Source organism: Artemia sp. Qi Xiang Cuo, chromosome 5 (assembly GCF_049724085.1).
Source record: "Artemia sp. Qi Xiang Cuo chromosome 5, ASM4972408v1, whole genome shotgun sequence".
Taxonomy (NCBI): Eukaryota; Metazoa; Arthropoda; class Branchiopoda; order Anostraca; family Artemiidae; genus Artemia; species Artemia sp. Qi Xiang Cuo.
Genome location: NC_142798.1, coordinates 18,471,963 through 18,491,068, shown reverse-complemented (window position 1 = coordinate 18,491,068; position 19,106 = coordinate 18,471,963). Strand labels below are relative to the sequence as shown.

General features: G+C 35.8%; 1 protein-coding gene and 1 pseudogene across 1 annotated transcript; both read left to right on the top strand.

Moving 5' to 3' along the window:
- The first annotated feature begins 1,150 nt into the window (after positions 1-1,150).
- LOC148951903 (uncharacterized) lies at positions 1,151-2,246 on the top strand. The gene is made up of 2 exons (XM_089089101.1): positions 1,151-1,569; positions 1,745-2,246. The coding sequence occupies exons 1-2, from the start codon at positions 1,151-1,153 to the stop codon at positions 2,244-2,246; spliced, it is 921 nt and encodes a 306-aa protein (XP_088945227.1).
- A 15,021-nt stretch (positions 2,247-17,267) lies between these two features.
- On the top strand, positions 17,268-18,392 carry LOC148951902 (uncharacterized; annotated as a pseudogene).
- Positions 18,393-19,106: the final 714 nt, after the last annotated feature.

The window sequence follows — 19,106 nt, the reverse complement described above, 5'->3', positions numbered from 1 at the left end:
TGCAAAACATGAGTACATGGGCGCCCATAAGCTGAATTCCAGGGAGGGGGGGGAAGGCAAACCACGTCTAATTGGCACTTTTAATGCTATATAATAGAAATCCCAGAACAAAATATAAAAATAAGGCAGCATCATTCAGCCAGGGGGGACGGGCCTCCCCCCCCCCCTTTATGGGCGCCCATGCATGAGTAAACAAGTAGGAAATTTTTGAAAACAATGACTAACACAATGCATAGGGACTAAGCGGATATTTCGGCTATATATGGAACAGCCATCATCAGCGAAATAAAATATAAAAAAATAAAAATAAAACGAACTTACTCAAAAATATCATTAATAAAATAAATTTAAAAACTAAAATAAAATTTTGAAAGTCTTTCTTTCAATTTAGTATATCCGCATAGATTTTATTCACTGTCTTCACGAATTTTCTTGTTATTGCCTCTTGTTTTGTTGATGGAATGACAGTGTGGTCTTCGTCATCTCTAATACTTTATCTGTATGATGACCAACCTTACAGATGAGAAACAGAATTCAGAGCATTGCGTTCAAAATAATCAGCCGTAATTATAATAATAATTTCTGTTATCAGACATCAGCATTTTAAAAATTGAGCATAGAGCTGAATATCAGTCGCTATTCAGTCTCTGACCTGTTAAAAGCTATTTGTGTTGAAAAAGGATTATATTCGGAATCAATTAGAGACTAAATGTATCTCGTCATTCGGCATCTGACCGGTGTACAATAGTTTCAATTTTAAGCCGGATTAATTTTGGAATATATTATAACATAGAGAGTGCAAACATATCAGGACTTTAAAGCTGTTTTTAATGATTGCATATGAAATCTTGATGGACTTTTTTTACCTGGATAATGGATTAATTTCGGCTATGTTTTGAACCAAGACTGTTTTGGGCTGAGCTAAGCAAAGTGATAATGTTTTCACATTCAGCTATTCTTAATTTTATCCAATCAAACATTCGCTTGATTTTATATCCAATCTAAACAACGTTTAGATAACCTAAACGACAACGGAGAGAGAATGCTGAACTGCTGTCTCGTCCACAATCTTACCATTGCAAACACATGGTTTCAGAGACCCAATATAGCCAAGTACACCTGGTATAGCAATGATGGATCAACGAAGAAGATGCTCGACTACATCATCATACGCCGGCGATGGCTGTCTTCTGTGCAGAATTGTCGCGCCTACCGAGGCGCCGAACTTGGGAACACCGACCATCGTCTTGTTGCAGCCAAAATCCGGCTTCGCCCGAAAGCTACAAAAGCCAGCCAGAAACCTCGGAAAATTGATACCTACCGTATCCAGCAAGACCCCGCTTTGGCTAAGCAGTATCAGGTCGAAATATCCAACAGATTTGAGGTTCTTACGCAATGCGATGATAGTGAAGGTGTGTGGATGGTCTTAAAAGAGAATGTTCTTGCAGCTGCAACTAGGGTTGCTGGAATGAAACAGTGTAAGAAAAAAGACTGGATCAGCAACAAGTCCCTCGCCATTATTGATTGCAGACGGGGAGCCCGTTTTCACGGGGACATGACAGCATATAGGCAATTAAATAAGGAGTGTAACAGCATGCTGCACAAAGACCATAAGACCTTTATTGACAAAAAGCACGCGAGCTCCAAGAGGCTGCCAAAAAAAGGACATCGGAGCCACATAGAAGATCCTCCATGAGCTCTCAGGTCAATACACTCAAACTACATTGTATCTCCTTAATGCCAGTGGCAAAAATATTTACGACAAATCCCAGTGTCTTCGCCAGTGGGAGCAACTCTTCAAGAAGCTACTGAACTCAGACCCACCTGACCAAATTGACGACGAGATTACTACTGCGGCTGGGAATGCTAAACCTGCCCCCGATGGCACTGAATTTACAGCAGAAGAAATTAAAGCAGCAGCACGAAAGCTGAAGAACAACAAAGCGCCTGGAATATGTGGCCTGACATCAGAACTTCTTAAAAATGGCGATTCATCCATGACCCTCTGGCTACAAATGCTGTTTAATACTGTGTGGCGCTCTGAAATAATACCATCAGACTGGAAGACTGGCTTACTTGTGCCAGTCTACAAGAGGAAACGAAGTAAACCAGAATGTAATAACTATCGGGGAATAACTCTGCTCTCGGTACCCCTGCAAACTGTTCACCATGCTGCTCCTCAAGCGGGCAGCAAAGTACCTCCATCCCCTTCGTCGCCACCAGCAAGCTGGATTCATGACGGGTAGGTCCACTACTGAGAAAATCCATACAATTAGACAGCCGATAGAGAAAACTCTAGAATATAAAAGGAAAGCATACATTGCCTTCGTCGATTTTCTATCTGCTTTCAACACTGTCGACAGACAGTCACTGTGGTTGATCCTTCAATCTGCTGGTATACCTAAGAAAATTGTCAATCTGTTAAAAGAACTACACAATAATACCGAAAGTGCTGTTCTTGTAAATGACCAGCTCTCATCACATTTTCAAATTAGAAATGGTGTTCGGTAAGGCTGCTCTGCTGCTCCCAAACTCTTCAACTGTGTCGTAGACCATTTTCTTAACAAAACGTGGCTGGCGTTTTTTTTGGACATCAATATTTCTGATAGACTGCTGTAACTTGTTGACTTCACTGACAATGTTGCATTGGTATGTAAAAATCTCACTGATATCAAAACTGCCTTGGAAACGCTTGCTTCTGCTGCAGGAAAACTTGGTTTAAATGTAAACTGGACCAAGACCAAAATAGTGGCTGTGGCCACGACACCATGCAGCCCTCTGACAACTAGACAAATACGTGGTCAAGATGTTTAGACAGTCAAGCAGTTCACCGATGTTGGTTCAGTTATCTGCTCGAACGGAAATGTAGATGAAGAGCAATCAGCAGGGGTGGCAAAGGCGAATGCCGTTTTCGGCCGCCTACTGAGAACAATATTCCAGAAATACCAGATCAGCCATCTTACTTAATGTCGTAACTACTCTACCATGGTAGCAAACGTTGTGTTGTACCCTACGAAGACGCAGTCGCAGATCATGAAGGTAGATGCTGTCCAGACAAAACACCTCCGCAAAATTGAACACGTTAGGTGGCTCGAAAGGGTACGGAACATGGATATCCTCTTGTCATTTAAATAACCATCCCTCTCCGAACAGCTTGAGTCCCGCTCGCTGCGTTGGTACGGACATTTACTTCGCCTACCCAATTAAACCCCGTGCCAGGTTATTTTTAACTTCGATCCTACTGAGAATGGCTGGAAGTACCACAGAGTTAAACCATGAACGAGATGGGTTGGTATCTCTCGAGATTAATTGATAGTCGGGGGAAGTGGCCCCAGTGACGTTTCTACCCTGGCTCAAAACAGGCCACTCTGGAGACGACTGACGGTGCTGACTTCTGGTTCCCTCTACGCTGTCGACGCTGCCGAGCAAGAGCTTTAAGTCAAAGTAAGTCAAACATTCGATCGGGTATTGATGATGAAGTTATTATTAATCATGGAGTGGAGTTTTTTCCTGAAAATATTCTCAAAGATGCTAAAGTTGATTTATGGGCAGAAATGTACCCTAGTAGCAAAACAGCACCAAGGAGACAGGGTGATAATGCCTCTGCTCGGTATGTGAAAGATATGATTGATTTGCTTCGGAAGTGCGAAAATGATGGGCTAACAGTGCCAACGTATGTAATTATTTCACCCACTGAAGTGCCTGTAATTCCTGCTGTTGCTTATCATAAACTTGCTTCCAAAATTTGTGCTCTGGATAGTACCCTCAACTTCATCAAAGAAAAGGTAACAGCTTATGATTTAAATTTTCCGTCACTTCCCATTCCTTATGCTAGTCCTCATATTGAAAGCACTGCCACCGTTATCATTTCAAAAGCGTCTACTAAACTTAACGACCCTTCATAACGGGATCATGCTATTAATAAAATCCCTGGCCATGAAACTATTCACAGCATAAAGCCTTCTGGCGATAAGCTGCTTGTTCATATTAGTCAATCTGCTGCAAAGATTTTCAGCGATGCGGTTCCAACCGTATTGAGTAGCTGTGATGTCATGATTCAAGAAAAGAAATTTCTTGGCATTGTTAAGGGGGTGCCCGCTAATTATGAGGCGATAATTTTTAAGAAATGTGAAGGTGTCATCGACGCTGAACGTTTGGGAAAATCCCTTGCTGTGAAAATTACCTTTGCTGATGCTGTAGCCCAGAGTAATAGCCTACGACTCGGGCTCAAGGTGGGCTATGAATCATTCCGGGTTTTTGAATTCCTGCGGCCGCCCCGTTGCTGTCATAATTGTCAATCTCCCAACCACATGAAAACCAAATGCGATAAGCCAACAAAATGCAGCCGCTGTGCCGGCTCTCATGTATCATCCCGTGATTCCCCCTGTGTTTTTGATCCAAAATGCGCTAATTGTGAGGGTAATTATGTAACGTATAGCCTAAAATGTCGTATTCTGCGTGATGTCCTGAGCAAACGTATGATTCGGAAATGACAGTCGAATTGTCCGTCTCAATCTGATTTTTTAATATCAATGGCACGAAAGATAAAGATGGCTCATTAAATCAAAAAATGAATGATTTTGACATTTTGTTCTTGCAAGAACATTTCCTTCCCGCCATCTCCGTTAACTCTCTACGAAGAAGTAGCCACCATATTGTCTTTACCACCAATGCCCGAAATACAAAAGGCCGACCTTCTGGGGACCTTGCACGTGTTATCAGACTATTAACTACTTCTTTGTCACCTCTCTTATTTCAATTTTCTTATAATATCATACTCACGCGACTTGGTCACCTTGTATTTATAAATGTATATCATCCCTATGATTAGGAACGTTTAACCTCACTTAATAAATTTTCAAATGCCTGCTCATCCCTCAAGACTCTATTATGCAATATTGAAAAGCATGGGTATTGTTGGCTAATGATAGATGACTTCAATTGTGATGTTCATAGCTCCTCTGCTCGTGCCAACTTAGTTTTAGATTCGTTGCCTGTTGGTTACCGCATAGTACCCAAAGCTCTTAATTGCAGTTATATTCATAATAGTGGTATTGTGACCAATAATGATCATTGTATTTGCTCTGCCGATGTTCCCTGTTCTGTCGTTAATGTTCACGAAGACGAACGTGATTTTGACCATTTTCCCTTTTCCCTTGCTGTGACATTAACCGCTGATCCATCTAATCATCCTTGTGCTGCTAATAAAAAATGGTGTATGAAACGAGAGTGGAGCAAAGCCAATTGGCTTTTATATATTTCTACCCTAACAGCTCTGTTGTCCTGCGTCAAGATCCCTTTTAATCTACTCTGCATGAGTGTTTTTTCGCCACAAGCCAGAGTGTAACTGAATGTTTACTATCTTCACTTAGTTAAGTGCATGAAACAAGCTGAGAATGTAGCTGTTCCCCTTGTCCGGGTTAAACTCAAATCTCGAAGTCGAATTCGGAAAGAAAACCCGGGTCTTAAAGCCATCAAAAATCGTGCTAAACTCTCGCTTCGCATCTGGATTGCGTGTAGGTGGCCCTTGCGAGGGCAAGTGTTTGATATAAAGAGTAAGACAAAATCGGAGTTCAAACGGTATGTTCGTTTGGTTCGATATAATGGTGCTGAGTTCCCTAAAAGTGCAGTACATTGGAAAGAAGTCAGTAATACGTCTAAATTTGATTCATTAGGGACTAGTGATGTTATCCCAGATTCGTCTTGGCTTGGGCATTATAAAAATATTTTTTGTAAGATTGAGTATAGTGTTCATTATCATCTTCAGTGCTTAATTTCATAATTTTTGCCACCTAAAGTTTTGCAACGTCATGTTATTCCTGCCTCAACTAAAAGTATTGTTAATTGTATGCTTAAACTTAAGTCTAAATCAATTGATCTTGATGGGACTAGCGCTCACCATTTACGTTGTGATTGTCCGGCACGAGTCGTTCAGCTCCAGTTACTTTTTCAGTTCTGTTTATCTTTGTCAATGGTGCCTGACTCCTTCCTTTCCGGAACGGTAACTTCGATTCTTAAACGCGGAAGAGACCCTTTTGATTGCAGTTCCTATAGGCCCATCACTGTTGCTTGCAATATTAGTAAGGTTTTTGAATAGGTTTTGGTCCCATATATTATTGAACGAACTGCGAAAGACTCGAACCAATTTGGATTTCAACCTCGTACTGGGTGTCAACATGCGCATAAGGTTTTAGCTTCAACTCTTTATGATGCCCAGTCTAAAGGTTATGAATTACATATTTGCGCTTTGGATTTATCTAAAGCCTTCGATAGTATTTACCGTGCACAAACATGACGCTCTTTGACAGAGTTTGGAGTGAACCCTTCTGTCATACATGTACTTAAATTTTGGTATAGTAACTCGTTTCTTCGTTTAAAACCTGGTACAGGGTACAGCTGTAATATACCAGTTCAATCTGGAGTACGACAGGGTGGGGTGCTATTACCTTATCTATTTAATGCTTGCATTCAAAATGTATTATTAGGAATCAAGCCTTCGTATTTTTATAATTTATCTGATATGTCTTATATTTCGTATGCGAACGACCTGCTAGTTTTAAGCCGAGCCAAGTCTATTTTAGTATTATCGGTGCAACGTATTTCCAGGATGTTTCGGGGTGTTGGTCTGTTTTTGAATTTTGATAAATGCTATTATTTAGTTTTCAATACCTAATCACCAACTCAAGTTTAGTTCTGTGTAGCCTCAGTAAGTCGCAATATTAAGATCTTACAGTAGTTAATAATAAGTATCTTTTACAGCCACTTTTTTGCGACTTAATGCAAGGGAAGATTTGAAAGAAAAGTTGAAGATCGGATATATGGAAATTGTACCTAACCTTGGAAAATATTGACGCCGAGCTATAGCTAAAATGTATTCCACAGATTGTAACCATTCTGTCTTTTCTTTAAGTGGAAGGTATTCGCTATTGAATAAGAACGATTTGCGCCAGATCCGTATCGCTTATTTTAGATATTGAAAATTTTTATTGTACCTTCCCACTTCATATCGTAATACACGTATTATTGAGAAGTATGGTGCTACCGACATTATCCAATCGTTTGAATTGCTTAATAATAATTTGACAAGAAATGCCTTTGTGTCCCTAAGCCCAAACCATAATATTATCCGTCCGTTTTTGTCAGTGATTAAGGTTTAAGTTATCATTATCTCTGTGAATTTGATTTATTTTTTTTTCCTTTTTAGTGTTTTTCACTCCGCTTGTTTTTGTATAAAAGGAAATTATCAATAGATTATTATTAATACATCTTTGAAAACACTTAGAGATATAAATTGTTTTCAAATTCTCAATTTCTTGTACAAAACTTATTAAACATAAGTAATTGAACTGAATATTTGTATGTTTATACCATGATAAACATGTTTTAATTAATGAAACATCTTTGTGACAGCATCGGAAAATTCTTTTGTAAACCGTCACTGGATCGCTAATATATTTTTTCGATTGCGTATCCCCTTATCTCGTTACACTCCTATTGAATTTTATAAAGATCCTTAGAGGTCTAACATTCTTTTAATGAGGATCCTCCATAGTTGTAACTAAAATTGGCCTACTAGGTGGTATTAGGCCGTTAGTCTAATGCTAAAGTTTAGGCAGAAGATGATAATTTTTTGAAACGAAAACAGTCTGGTGAAGTTGTTCTATGAATCCTGGTTAGCATGTCTTATTCATGGCGGAATTCTTTGATGTTCCTAGAAAACGCCCTAGAAAAAGATAAGAAAAAGAAGAACATCTACTTGAAAAGAACACCATATGACTTAAATACCGAGTCATACTTTGGAAGCCCTTATTTGTTTTAATCCAATTTGGCCGACGAATTTTTGAACTCTGGGTCAAAATTGAAACGAACTGAATATTCGCATTTTTTTTATCGGGTGACGTGAAATCCGGCTGCCAGTGCTGGACTTGTACTTTTGTCAGAATCTAGCCTAGTTATAAGGACATAATTTAGGTGAGTGCCCGGGAAAAGTGTTGCCTTAGAAGGAACGGAACCATATGGTATATACTGCATCAAACCTTTGGGTATCAATTGACTCATAGTTCTAATTTTAGCTATTTATTTTTAATTATTAAAAGGATGAAACAAAGGCTTTTCTTTTGCAGGAAAATGCTATAAGTATAGAGACGAAAAAAGTGGAAAGAAGTATTTTTTAAATTTGTGTCATACAGATGAGATTCCTTCTCCCGATGACATTTCTGCAAATGAATTGGCTGATCTCATCTATTCCAGTAACGCTGATACTTATAGAATACCTTTGAGTTCAGGTGAAGCTCATGAAGAAAAAGATAAAGGTTAGTCTGTGTCCCTTGTCAATATAAATGCTCCTCCTCCGAAACTCTTTCCCCACTGAGATTCCTGCAAATGAATTGGCTGATCTCATCTATTCCAGTAACGCTGATACTTATAGAATACCTTTGAGTTCAGGTGAAGCTCATGAAGAAAAAGATAAAGGTTCGTCTGTGTCCCTTGTCAATATAAATGCTCTTCCTCTGAAACTCTTTCCCCACTGAGATTCCTGCAAACGAATAAGTTGATCTCATCTGTTCTTGCAATGTTGATATCATTGTGCTCTGGGTACCTTAGAGCTATGGGAAATTTCTTTTCCCTTTTTATGATGTTTACGATACCATAAATTGCAACCATGTTTACCAATAGGGGAGAAACAACTACTTACATACTCATCATTGTCTTATGGCACATTATTATAATTTTGGTATAGAATAGTGAAATATCCCACAGAGCACCAAATGTCCACATGTTCAGAACTCTTGTTCAGTGACGGCTATAATGGGGGGGGGGGGGCAGAGGTGGCAATTTCCCCGGGTGCAGAAATTTTAGGAACGCAAAATTTCAAATAAATAATATAACGGTTATAATCTTTTTGGGATTTTGAAATTTTATTTTATTAAAATAAAGTAGAAACGCAATTAATAAACGAAAGTAATTAATAAATTATTAATTAATTAATGAAATAAAAAAAATTATTAAATAATAATAATAATTAATTAAGATAATAAAAATTAAAAAGAATAAGTTATAAATTAATCAATATATAATTTTGTTGATAAATGAAGATCTTGTTAAACTGTGGCATGAAGATTTTTCGGGGACAGGCGGGGGAGCCTATTTAAGATTTTGCCCTTGGCAGAAGAGATGCCAGAACCGCCAATACTCTTGGCTAGGTTCCAAAACTGTTTCAGAACATCTTGTCTTCCTTAAATAAACGCCTACTCTGTACAACTAACTAGCTTTTAAAGATGTCTATAAAAGCGTTGACTTTGTAAAAATAGTTTTCGATTTCTTGAAAAAAAAAGTGGATACCTCATATAACAATATTAAATAACAATGTAATTCAGATTAAAATTCAGATCCTTGAAACATTTAAATAATGTCGTCACTTCCTGGTCATGTTTTCAGCAATTTATCTCAAAGTATTAATTAACATGTAGTTAAATTTTAATAAAGGAAATAATTGAAATTCTTAATTGAATAGACTTTGTGCGGATTCGGCAAAGAGTTTCGCTTGCTTGCCAAGAGCTTGTGCAGTAATTTTTTCTCTATGCAAAACAATTTGTTTTGAAGGACGATATTTACTATACATTTTGATATATGAAGATACTGTTTATTTGATTAATTCAACATAACAAAAAAACATAAACCCCCAACAGAGAGCAAAGCTCGTAAAATTGGGTATTAATAATAAAAAAAATAAAATAAAAAAAAAATAAAAAAAAACATTTTCTCATCATAACAAAAGAGAGAAAGAAAAAAAAACCTGGTTAAAGAAAAAAACAAAAAACATAACAAACATAAAGAAAACAAACTCTGGACAAGTGGGGCACGGAAAGCTATCCCAACATGGGTAACAAATATAAAAAAAAAAAAAATAATAATAATAAAAAAATTTCTATTCCACCATCATAGGTCAATACATAATTTTAATATTTTCTTCCTTAGAACTGATATTTGCCGAAATGACTCAATTTGAATTCTATCTTTCAGCCTATATTTATTTGAAATAAATGGTATTTGGTATCTAATTGAAAATCTAGATCTTTCACAATTAACAAAGGGAATTCGATATGTTCCAGAACACCTAAGAGCCGAAGGAGGGGCAGAATCAACAGAGATTTTTCATAAAAATAACTACTAGGATCTTGTATTTTAAAATGCCATACTGATATATTAAGTTCTCTTATATGTTTCAGATCTAATAAATTCAAGAAAAGAAATAATGTTTCATTTTCCGATGCATCTCTAAGTTTTGATGGACGATGTAAAAAATTTCCAAGTATTCTCACTGCTTTATTTTGAAGGATCTGTAGGGGTTTTATATGCGTCCAAAAAGTATTTAAATAAATAATTGTGCAATAATTTAAATACGGAGCAATCAAAGAATGATAAATTATTTTTAAAATTAAAAATGGAAAAACATGTTGCAAACGATACATAGACCCAATATTTTGCGAAAGTTTCACCCTTAAATGATCAATATGAGTTTGAAATGACAAAAGGGGATCAATAAAAACTCCTAAATAACGATATGATTGAACTCTACGTATTTTATGCTCACCAACTTGAAGCTCCTGACATGACATTTTTTTAGTAGCACGTTTTGAATGACCAAAAACCATAAATTCAGTCTTCTTAAAATTCGATGCTAAAGAATTAGAAACAAACCATCAATTAACTGAACTAGCAGTGTTAAAAAAATTTTGAATTAATTTAGATTAATCCTTCCCTTTAACAGAAACAGCTGTTTCATATGCGAATAAAATTGACAGACATTTATTTCCCTTAAAAGATCTTGGGAGATAATTAATATACATAAAAAATAAAAGCGGACCTAATACCGATCCTTGTGGGACACCAATATCTTCAAGATCATTAAAACTAGACAAATGTCCATCAACATCTACCACGATTTTACGTCCATAAAGGTATGATCTTATTATATCTAGTCCTTTCCCTCTTATACCGGAATTTTCCATTGTATCAAAAAGAATTTCATGGCTTAAAGTGTCAAATGCTTTTTTAACATCATAAAAAACAGTAGATACATGATAATTACTATCTAAGCAGTCATTTATTTCTAATACAAGAGCTGCAACTGCTTGTTCCGTCGAATGGCCTGCCCTAAATCCCAACTGATATTTGGTAAACAAATTTATTTTATCTAGATAATTAGTAATCCTTCCTTTAAGAATTTTTTCCAATACTTTAGACAATGGTGATAAAATTGCAATAGGACGATAATTATTTGTGTCAGATTTATCTCCTTTTTTATGCAATGGTATTACACGAGCAATTTTCCATCTTTTAGGAAATGTACCTGAGAAAATACATAAATTTAAAATATGAAGAAATGGTTCAAAAATTACAACTGCAATATTTTTTAGCAAATTAATTGAAAGTTCATCATATCCCAATGAATTACCATTTTTTAAATTCTTAATGACCTTTTGAACTTCTGCAAAAGTAACAGGGGCCATAAATATGCTCGTATCTTCAGTGGGTGGTAGATATTTTTTATGCGACCTTGGGGAAGAAAGGTTAACTTCTCCTGAAACAACAGATGATCCAATACTAGCGAAATATTCACTAAACTTCTTAGCAACAGCTTGTGGTCCTCTAAATTCTTTACCATTAGTATCAAATAACACGTCAGGGTGTAACAACTTTTTATTTCTTCCAATTTAAGCAGTAGTGAAACTATAAGCTTTTCGTGGGGAATATGAATCTCTAAAGCATTTTTCATAATAAATTCTATCACCTGCTCTCTAGATCCTTACCAGTCTACTCTTATAATTTTTAAAAAGCGGTAATTTTATTTCCGTGGGGTATTTTATTCTAATTTTATATAAACGATTTTTCTCATTAATAGATCTCAAAAGTGATTCATTTATCCAAGGTTTTTTGGGGTAAGTTTCTTTCCTCTCGGGCTCTTATACGGGCAAAAAAGATCAATCTTTTCATTCATAGTATAATAAAATTTATTTAATGATTGGTTCGGATCCTTCTCATCAATTACAGGACTCAAATCAACGTCACCAAGCCCTTCTTTTATCCTTAACACATTTTTATATGAAAAATCTCTACGCTTGGTTTGATTTTTTTTATTATGCGGAAAATTTATAAGAAAATCAGACATAATTATACAGTGGTCAGATGAATCATCAGGAATAATAAATGTGTTAACAGCACTATAAGGTGAAAAAATATTATCAATAAGTGAAAATGATGTATCAGCTATTCTAGAGGGCACAAAACATACAGGGTTTAGTCCATAAGATAGTGGGCCCTCCGAAAACTGCAAAATATTTCTATCTATTCTATTCTGATCTGCAGATAAGAGTTTCATTAAATTAATATTAAAATCACCCATAACTAAATAAGGAGTATTAAGACTAGCTAATTTATCCAACATACTTTCAAAATAATTTTTAAATTCTATCTGGCTGGATGACGGAGTACGGTAAATAACTGCAATTAAAAACTTCCGATTATTTGGAAAAAAGCATTCAACTACACAAGATTCAAAAATCATTTCAATATTCATTGACAAAAAATCAATCCTTATACGTGCTGGTACGCAATTTTTAATCAAAACACCTAGACCCCCTTGTTTTTGTTTTTTCCGACCGATGTGAAAAAATTGGTAATCTTTTACATGTATATTTTCAATTGAAAAATCATCTAAAAAAGTTTCACATAGGCCTAATATATTTGTATCTGAATCCGACAAAAAAGTTTCAATCACATCGTGCGCAGTCCTCCAACCTTGGCAATTCCAAAACGACATCCTACTTGTATTTACATTTTTTCTTACCAGCTCATTCATAAATATATATTGATTTTTTGGGACATCAAAATTACTAGAAGTATCTTCGTCATCACCAGCTACAATAGTTTGAAAAATTGACTGAAATGAAAGAGATTTCCGCTCAAATTCTTTTAACCTTGATGATGGAATTTCACAATTATCTCTATCCATTATCAAATATTAATCCCACGTTAAGAGAAACCACACCATGCCCAAAAAGACCAGCAAACCATAATAAAAAATAACAATTAAAAAAAAAAAAAAAAATAATCTCCATTCCAAGTGGTTTTCCCTCAGTACGACTAATCTGCGCAACTTTTAATTTAACCTCAATGTGGATCTAAACAAAAAAAAAGGAAAAAAAAATAATAATAATACACCTTATATAAAATAAAAATAAAAAAAAAAACTTTCAATTTAAATGTTTTCATTCATATTACTTGGGCACATGAACTATTACTGCAACCCACGACATTACGACATTTGAACATCGACAGGGAATATAACAGGCACTTCCCTTCGGGCGATGGAAATTTTTTTATGAAAATCGTCAATCTCCGGTATGGCATCATTGAATGTGTATTTGGTAAACGAGCCGTCTGATCTTTTCACTAGCAGATTCGGCTGAATCCCCTTCGATATCCAGGCATCACATCCATGATCTTTTCGTAATTTGTCACGTTTCACTAGAAGCAGCTTTCGCACTTTACGGATTTCAGTTGGGACATCATCGCTGATGAACAGGTTGCTGTTGTTTCCAGTGAATGTCTTATCCTTAAGCTTGCTAGCATTCTTCAATATGGCAAACTTATCGTCTTTTTTATTCAGTGTCACCTTCAAAAATTTACGGTTGCTATCATAATGAGTAACTGTGAAATTTACTTCGGGCATTTCCAGCCCGTGACGAACTACCTCTGTGAATAGAACTTGAGCGTGGTTATCATCCCTACAAGCTGCGTTCCATATGATGACATTATTTTCTAGCTTTGCAGCTTCCATTCTCACAACCTGAAACATACTCTTCATTTTTCCTTCTTACTTCCATTATTTCATCCGTGCAAGTTTTTATTTGCATTTTGAGGCTAGAGGTTTCATTCTCAATCTTTTCAATTTTCGATTCAGTATTGTTTATCTTATTCGTTTGTAGCGATTGTTCTTTTTCCAAGTTATCCACCCTTGCGGTAAGTGTTCCTAATTGATTGTTGATATTGTCCAACTTATTTCCATTTTCTTTCACAACATCAAGAATTTGCTTAAAATCCGCAGCTAGTATCGATATTTCCGGTTTCAAGCTAGAACTGAGTCATGAGGTGTCAAATGAACTGTCCATGCCTTCTTGCTTAGCATTTTTCCTTTTACGTCCCATCTAATCACAAATATATTAATAATCCTTGATATAATATTGTCACATAAATTCACTCCACACAGAGGTCTTAACTACGTCTTATTCTGACGAGAGCATTGAATGATGAATAATAATCCTTATTATTGCCAAACTGGAATACCTCACTTGGATATCTTATGAAATTAACTCAATTTAACAAAGTCAAAAGTTCAATTAATGCATTGGTCAGAAACTCCAGTCAATTCAATTTATCCAGTGACGTCACACATTCCACTAGGTTACAGTTACTGAATAAATGTTTAAATAATTTATGAGACGTAAAAGCGTTCTCACTATTTCGTAACTACTGAAAGAATCCAGTGTCTAATTAAATCAGAATAAAATCCTTTACTGACAACTAGTTCAAAACTGGGATTAATCCTTTTTAAAAGAATAGATAGATCTTATCTGTTCAAAGACTGAATCAATACTGAATACTGAATGATAAATCATAAAAATAGTAAATGCATGTCAAACATGGCTGTATCCAGGAGGAGAAGGATTGCCCGGTTTGTTACCCCCCCCCCCTCCCTGCCCTGAGTATATATCGGTTGCAGCAGCAACCGATTATAATTGAGAAAGTGTCTATGTGGATGAGGAAATGTTCCCATGTTTATTCGCTCTGCTGAAAAGTTGCATTTTTAGTTAGCTTACTATTGGAAAAAATAAAAAGGCGATTAACTGTGTGTCCTTATGCAATTCTTTAATATAATTTTAAAACTACTTGGGCAAATAGCTTTATAGGCTCTGTATCAAAAATATGTGTATTCTCATAATTACTAATATCAAATGTCCATTGCTGCTACATTTATTTCTTAATAAATAGATTATTAATTATAGATCATTGTTTATTATGTTATTATATTACATTGCTTATTATTAGATCAATTATAAAAATTATAGATCATTGTTTATAATATTGTTATATTACATTGTTTATTATTATATTACACTGTCTATTAAAAAGGATTTTATCCCTATTTTGGACTTTTATTTTATCGTCATGGAAAGGCAGTGTTGTCTCCGAAATTATCTACGTTATATATTATTATATTACATTGTTTATTATTAGATCAATTATAAAAATTATACATCATTGTTTTAGTGAAATTTAGACCTCCTAGGTGGCAGCTAAGTAGTTGACAAGACTTTACTGTTTTGTGCTGATAGCAGCCGAGAAGAAATGATTTTACTGATGCATAACTCGGCGGATAGTTTTCACAGGACACAACACACTTAAAAGCCATTGGGTCCCAGGATAAAGACATTCTCAAATTGTTCATAACTTAGCAGGAGAATAAAAATAAGGTTTTTAAGCTTTTACCAAGAACAGAATCTCATTTGAAGATTTGAATAAGCAAAACCTGAATAAATGTACCATATATAACTGAATAGCATACTTTCATTTGGATATTTAGCTGAATTAGATAGTCCAATTCATTTATTTATTAGATAGTTATTTATTAGACATTCATTTTGAAAGAAATCATAAATATTTCTCCTTCCAAATTGCAACCTACTTCTACATTCTCCTTATCTTTTTTTATTTACTTTTTTCAACTCCAGTCTTATTATTTGAATATTTTGTCAAAATTGCATTATATTTTAAATGTCAGGTTTTGTTAATTATAAAAGGAACTCAATATAGTAATTCCCTTTCAAATTTGCCCTAAACAGCTTTATCTAATGTTCCACTTTCCCGCTGTCAATGACGAAGGAAAAAAAGGATGACGCATCAGTGCTACTCATGGAAAAAAGTGATTACTTTGCTGTTGAAGCCAGAGGGCTGTAAGTGACTTGTACAGGGTTTTTTGCAATAACAATTCCTCTTGTGTAGACTTTGTTTTGATCCGTCACCATTTATGATGGGATAAAGGCTACTTTCCGAAATCTCTATAAATTTGTTTTCGAGGTAATATTTTACTATTAAAACTAATCGAGCTAAATGTTACCACTCCTTAATCAAATACAAATGGAAATTTTCTCTACTAGCATTCTTTTTAAATGTGTTTTTTAATGTTTGGCTACAATGGGCCATGGTTCGTTTTTTTCTGGGTTGCAGCTACCGCTGCAAGCATGATCCTGTTTTATTAAAAAAGGATAAGGATCTTCCAGAGTCCTTTTTGGCGCAGAGGGCGTTGAATCGGCGTTTCAATTACTGTTTTTTAAGGGAAAGTAGAAAGCCTGTCGCTCAACCTTGTAATCTGCGGTGATTGGTCACTGGGTCACACATTGCCAAGCAGAGCACCACTGTGCCACCATGCTGTTTCATTAAGAAACCTTTATTCTAATTCATGCCTGACTTTCTAGGTTTTATTAAGGAATACTGTTAACTTCGGTTAACCAACCATGGGTTCAAACGTACACCATTAAATGCAAAATTTTGCAAAAGAAACTATAGACTTGAAAATTGCATTTTAACGCAATAATTATTGTGTGTACATGGCTCTTGGGCTTTGGAAATACATGATCTATTTATCCGTAAAATTACGATAAATATCGTAAAATGTCAGATGATGAGCTTTTTCTACCTGGGATGGTAGTTGGGCTAGGTGAATGGAACTTTTAAGAATAGCCAGAACCTAAATAACTTCCTTGGGAGTTTTTTTGAAATTTCTGACTCCTTCCTCCCCCCCTGCAATGGGATCTTATCCTTCATAAACTTATCTAACTTCTGTGTTATAAAAATAGGACATGCATGAATATGCATCAAAAATTAGGGTAAAATTTTGACTGTCTCAATTATTCTGCTATCTAATAGATGAATATAATACTCAATGCGCCTTCTAACATAAATTCCAAATATCATTCTCTCCTCAGTATTGATTCAGAGTTCAGAGAGTTAAGAGCAATTCAATCGGATAAAATAAAGGATTAAATCTGGACAGCTTGCGTAACCAATTTTTACCTGTGTGTGGCTTTGTGCCAAAATTGTGAATATCTTTTTTGGAAAACAAGAAAAATAACTTATCGCTTTGTTACAATACTAGATCAAATTAAGGACTACCTTTGTACATCGATAAGATCCAAGGTGTCAAAATGACAAACCGAACATTAGACGCCGAGAAAATGTAAAGTGCCAAGTTTTTGCGAGAAATAAATTTCAAATTGGATTTATTACAAGCGCTTTCGGAGAAAGTTAATGCAATACCTGGACTTTCGGATAGCATTGCTGCCTTACAAATACAGATGAATAACATTAGTACACAGCTATCTAGCAATGCTGAGACAAATGAAGAAATTAAAAAAGAGCTGGAAAATGTGAAATCAGACCTAGTAATCATATCTGAACGAGCCAATCAGCTCGAAACAGAGCAGAAAAGTACAAATTTGATTATTTATAATTATACTCCGCAACACCATGGCGAGTATACTGTGAAGCAAGAAATAATGGATTTATTAAGCCGTGCTATGCCTTCTCTCAAAATAAGTCGATGTGATGTACGTGACATTTTTAGATTGAAATCAGGGCCAGTAGTAGTGAAGCTAAACTCGGTCGAAATCAGAGACTACATCTTAAGAAATAGTTCCTTATTGAGAAAGGCAGGTCTATCAGTCGCCCCAGATTACACAGCTAAACAAAGAGAAGCCCGTAAACACTTAAAGGAAATTATGAATCTTGCACAGAACGACGGCCGTGATGCAATGCTACGAGGTGACAAGCTGTTTATCCAAGACCGACTATTCAGGTACGATGGAAAGGCTGTGATTGAGGTTAAATGTAACTTGGTGCCAGTCAAAAATCTTGGTCCACCCCCTAGTGCTAGACTCCCAAATTACCCTGCTGTTATCCCGATGGGGCTAGATAGTGATGCCAGTAATAGCGATGCCGAGACAGTGATACCATCAATAGCCTATTCTAAGGCAGTATCGGCAACTAAAAGACCTGCTAGTGCTGTTATTAGCCCTAATGACCTACATCGACCAGGCACTCGTAACGTGGCACCCAGAGGAAACCATTCTCCAAGAAAAGGACTTAACAGAAGACCTCGCAGTGGTTTTTCCCGTGATTTTGTTGATAATAGTCAGCGAGTGCTAACAGATATTAATAGTCGCAGTCGTAAGTATTACCATTTTGCCTTTTCCTCGACAGAGGCCAGGAACGAGAAACTCCAAGATGTGACTAGTGATATTAATACACTGACAGAAAGCATAGACGCATAGGAAATAAAGAGCCATATGCTGAGTTTAGTGTCATGGAACATACAAGGACTACGTGATACGCTGCCTTATTTATATGATGAATTACTTTCGTTTGATGTGATTTCCTTTATTGAAACATGGAATGATCATTCTCCTATATCACCTCTCCCAGGGTATTTGGTTGAAAAGGTTGTGCGTAAACCAGCAAAAAATAATAGACATTATGGTGGTATTTTGGTTTTGATTAAATCATCAGCTATTGATGGTTATGAAAGAGTTAATAGTAGATCTGAAAATTTACTTTGGCTGCGTATTTGTTTTAAATGTGGGAAGAGATTAATTTTGGGCATTGTGTATATCCCTCCACAAAATAGTTCTTATAATCGAGAAAATACTTGGGAAATTTTAGATGATGAATTGTCGCTAATACAAGAAAGTTATAGTGATTTTGAGTGCATTTTGATGGGGGATTTCGGTGCTTATTCTAGCGGTGGGGTAGAACGTACAGACGTTTTACTCACCTAGTTAGGGGCCTTGGTACCATTTCTTGGTAGACTACCGTGACGCAATAAATAGGAAAAAAGAAAAATAAATGTGTGGGGAATAGATATCCTGAAACGTTGTGGAGAAGTTGCACAGATCATTTTAAATCGAAGTTTTGGAAATGATAAGGGTTTGGGCGAGTTCACTTGCCTTTCGGGCCCAACTCCAAGTGTTGTAGATTATGCGCTGATT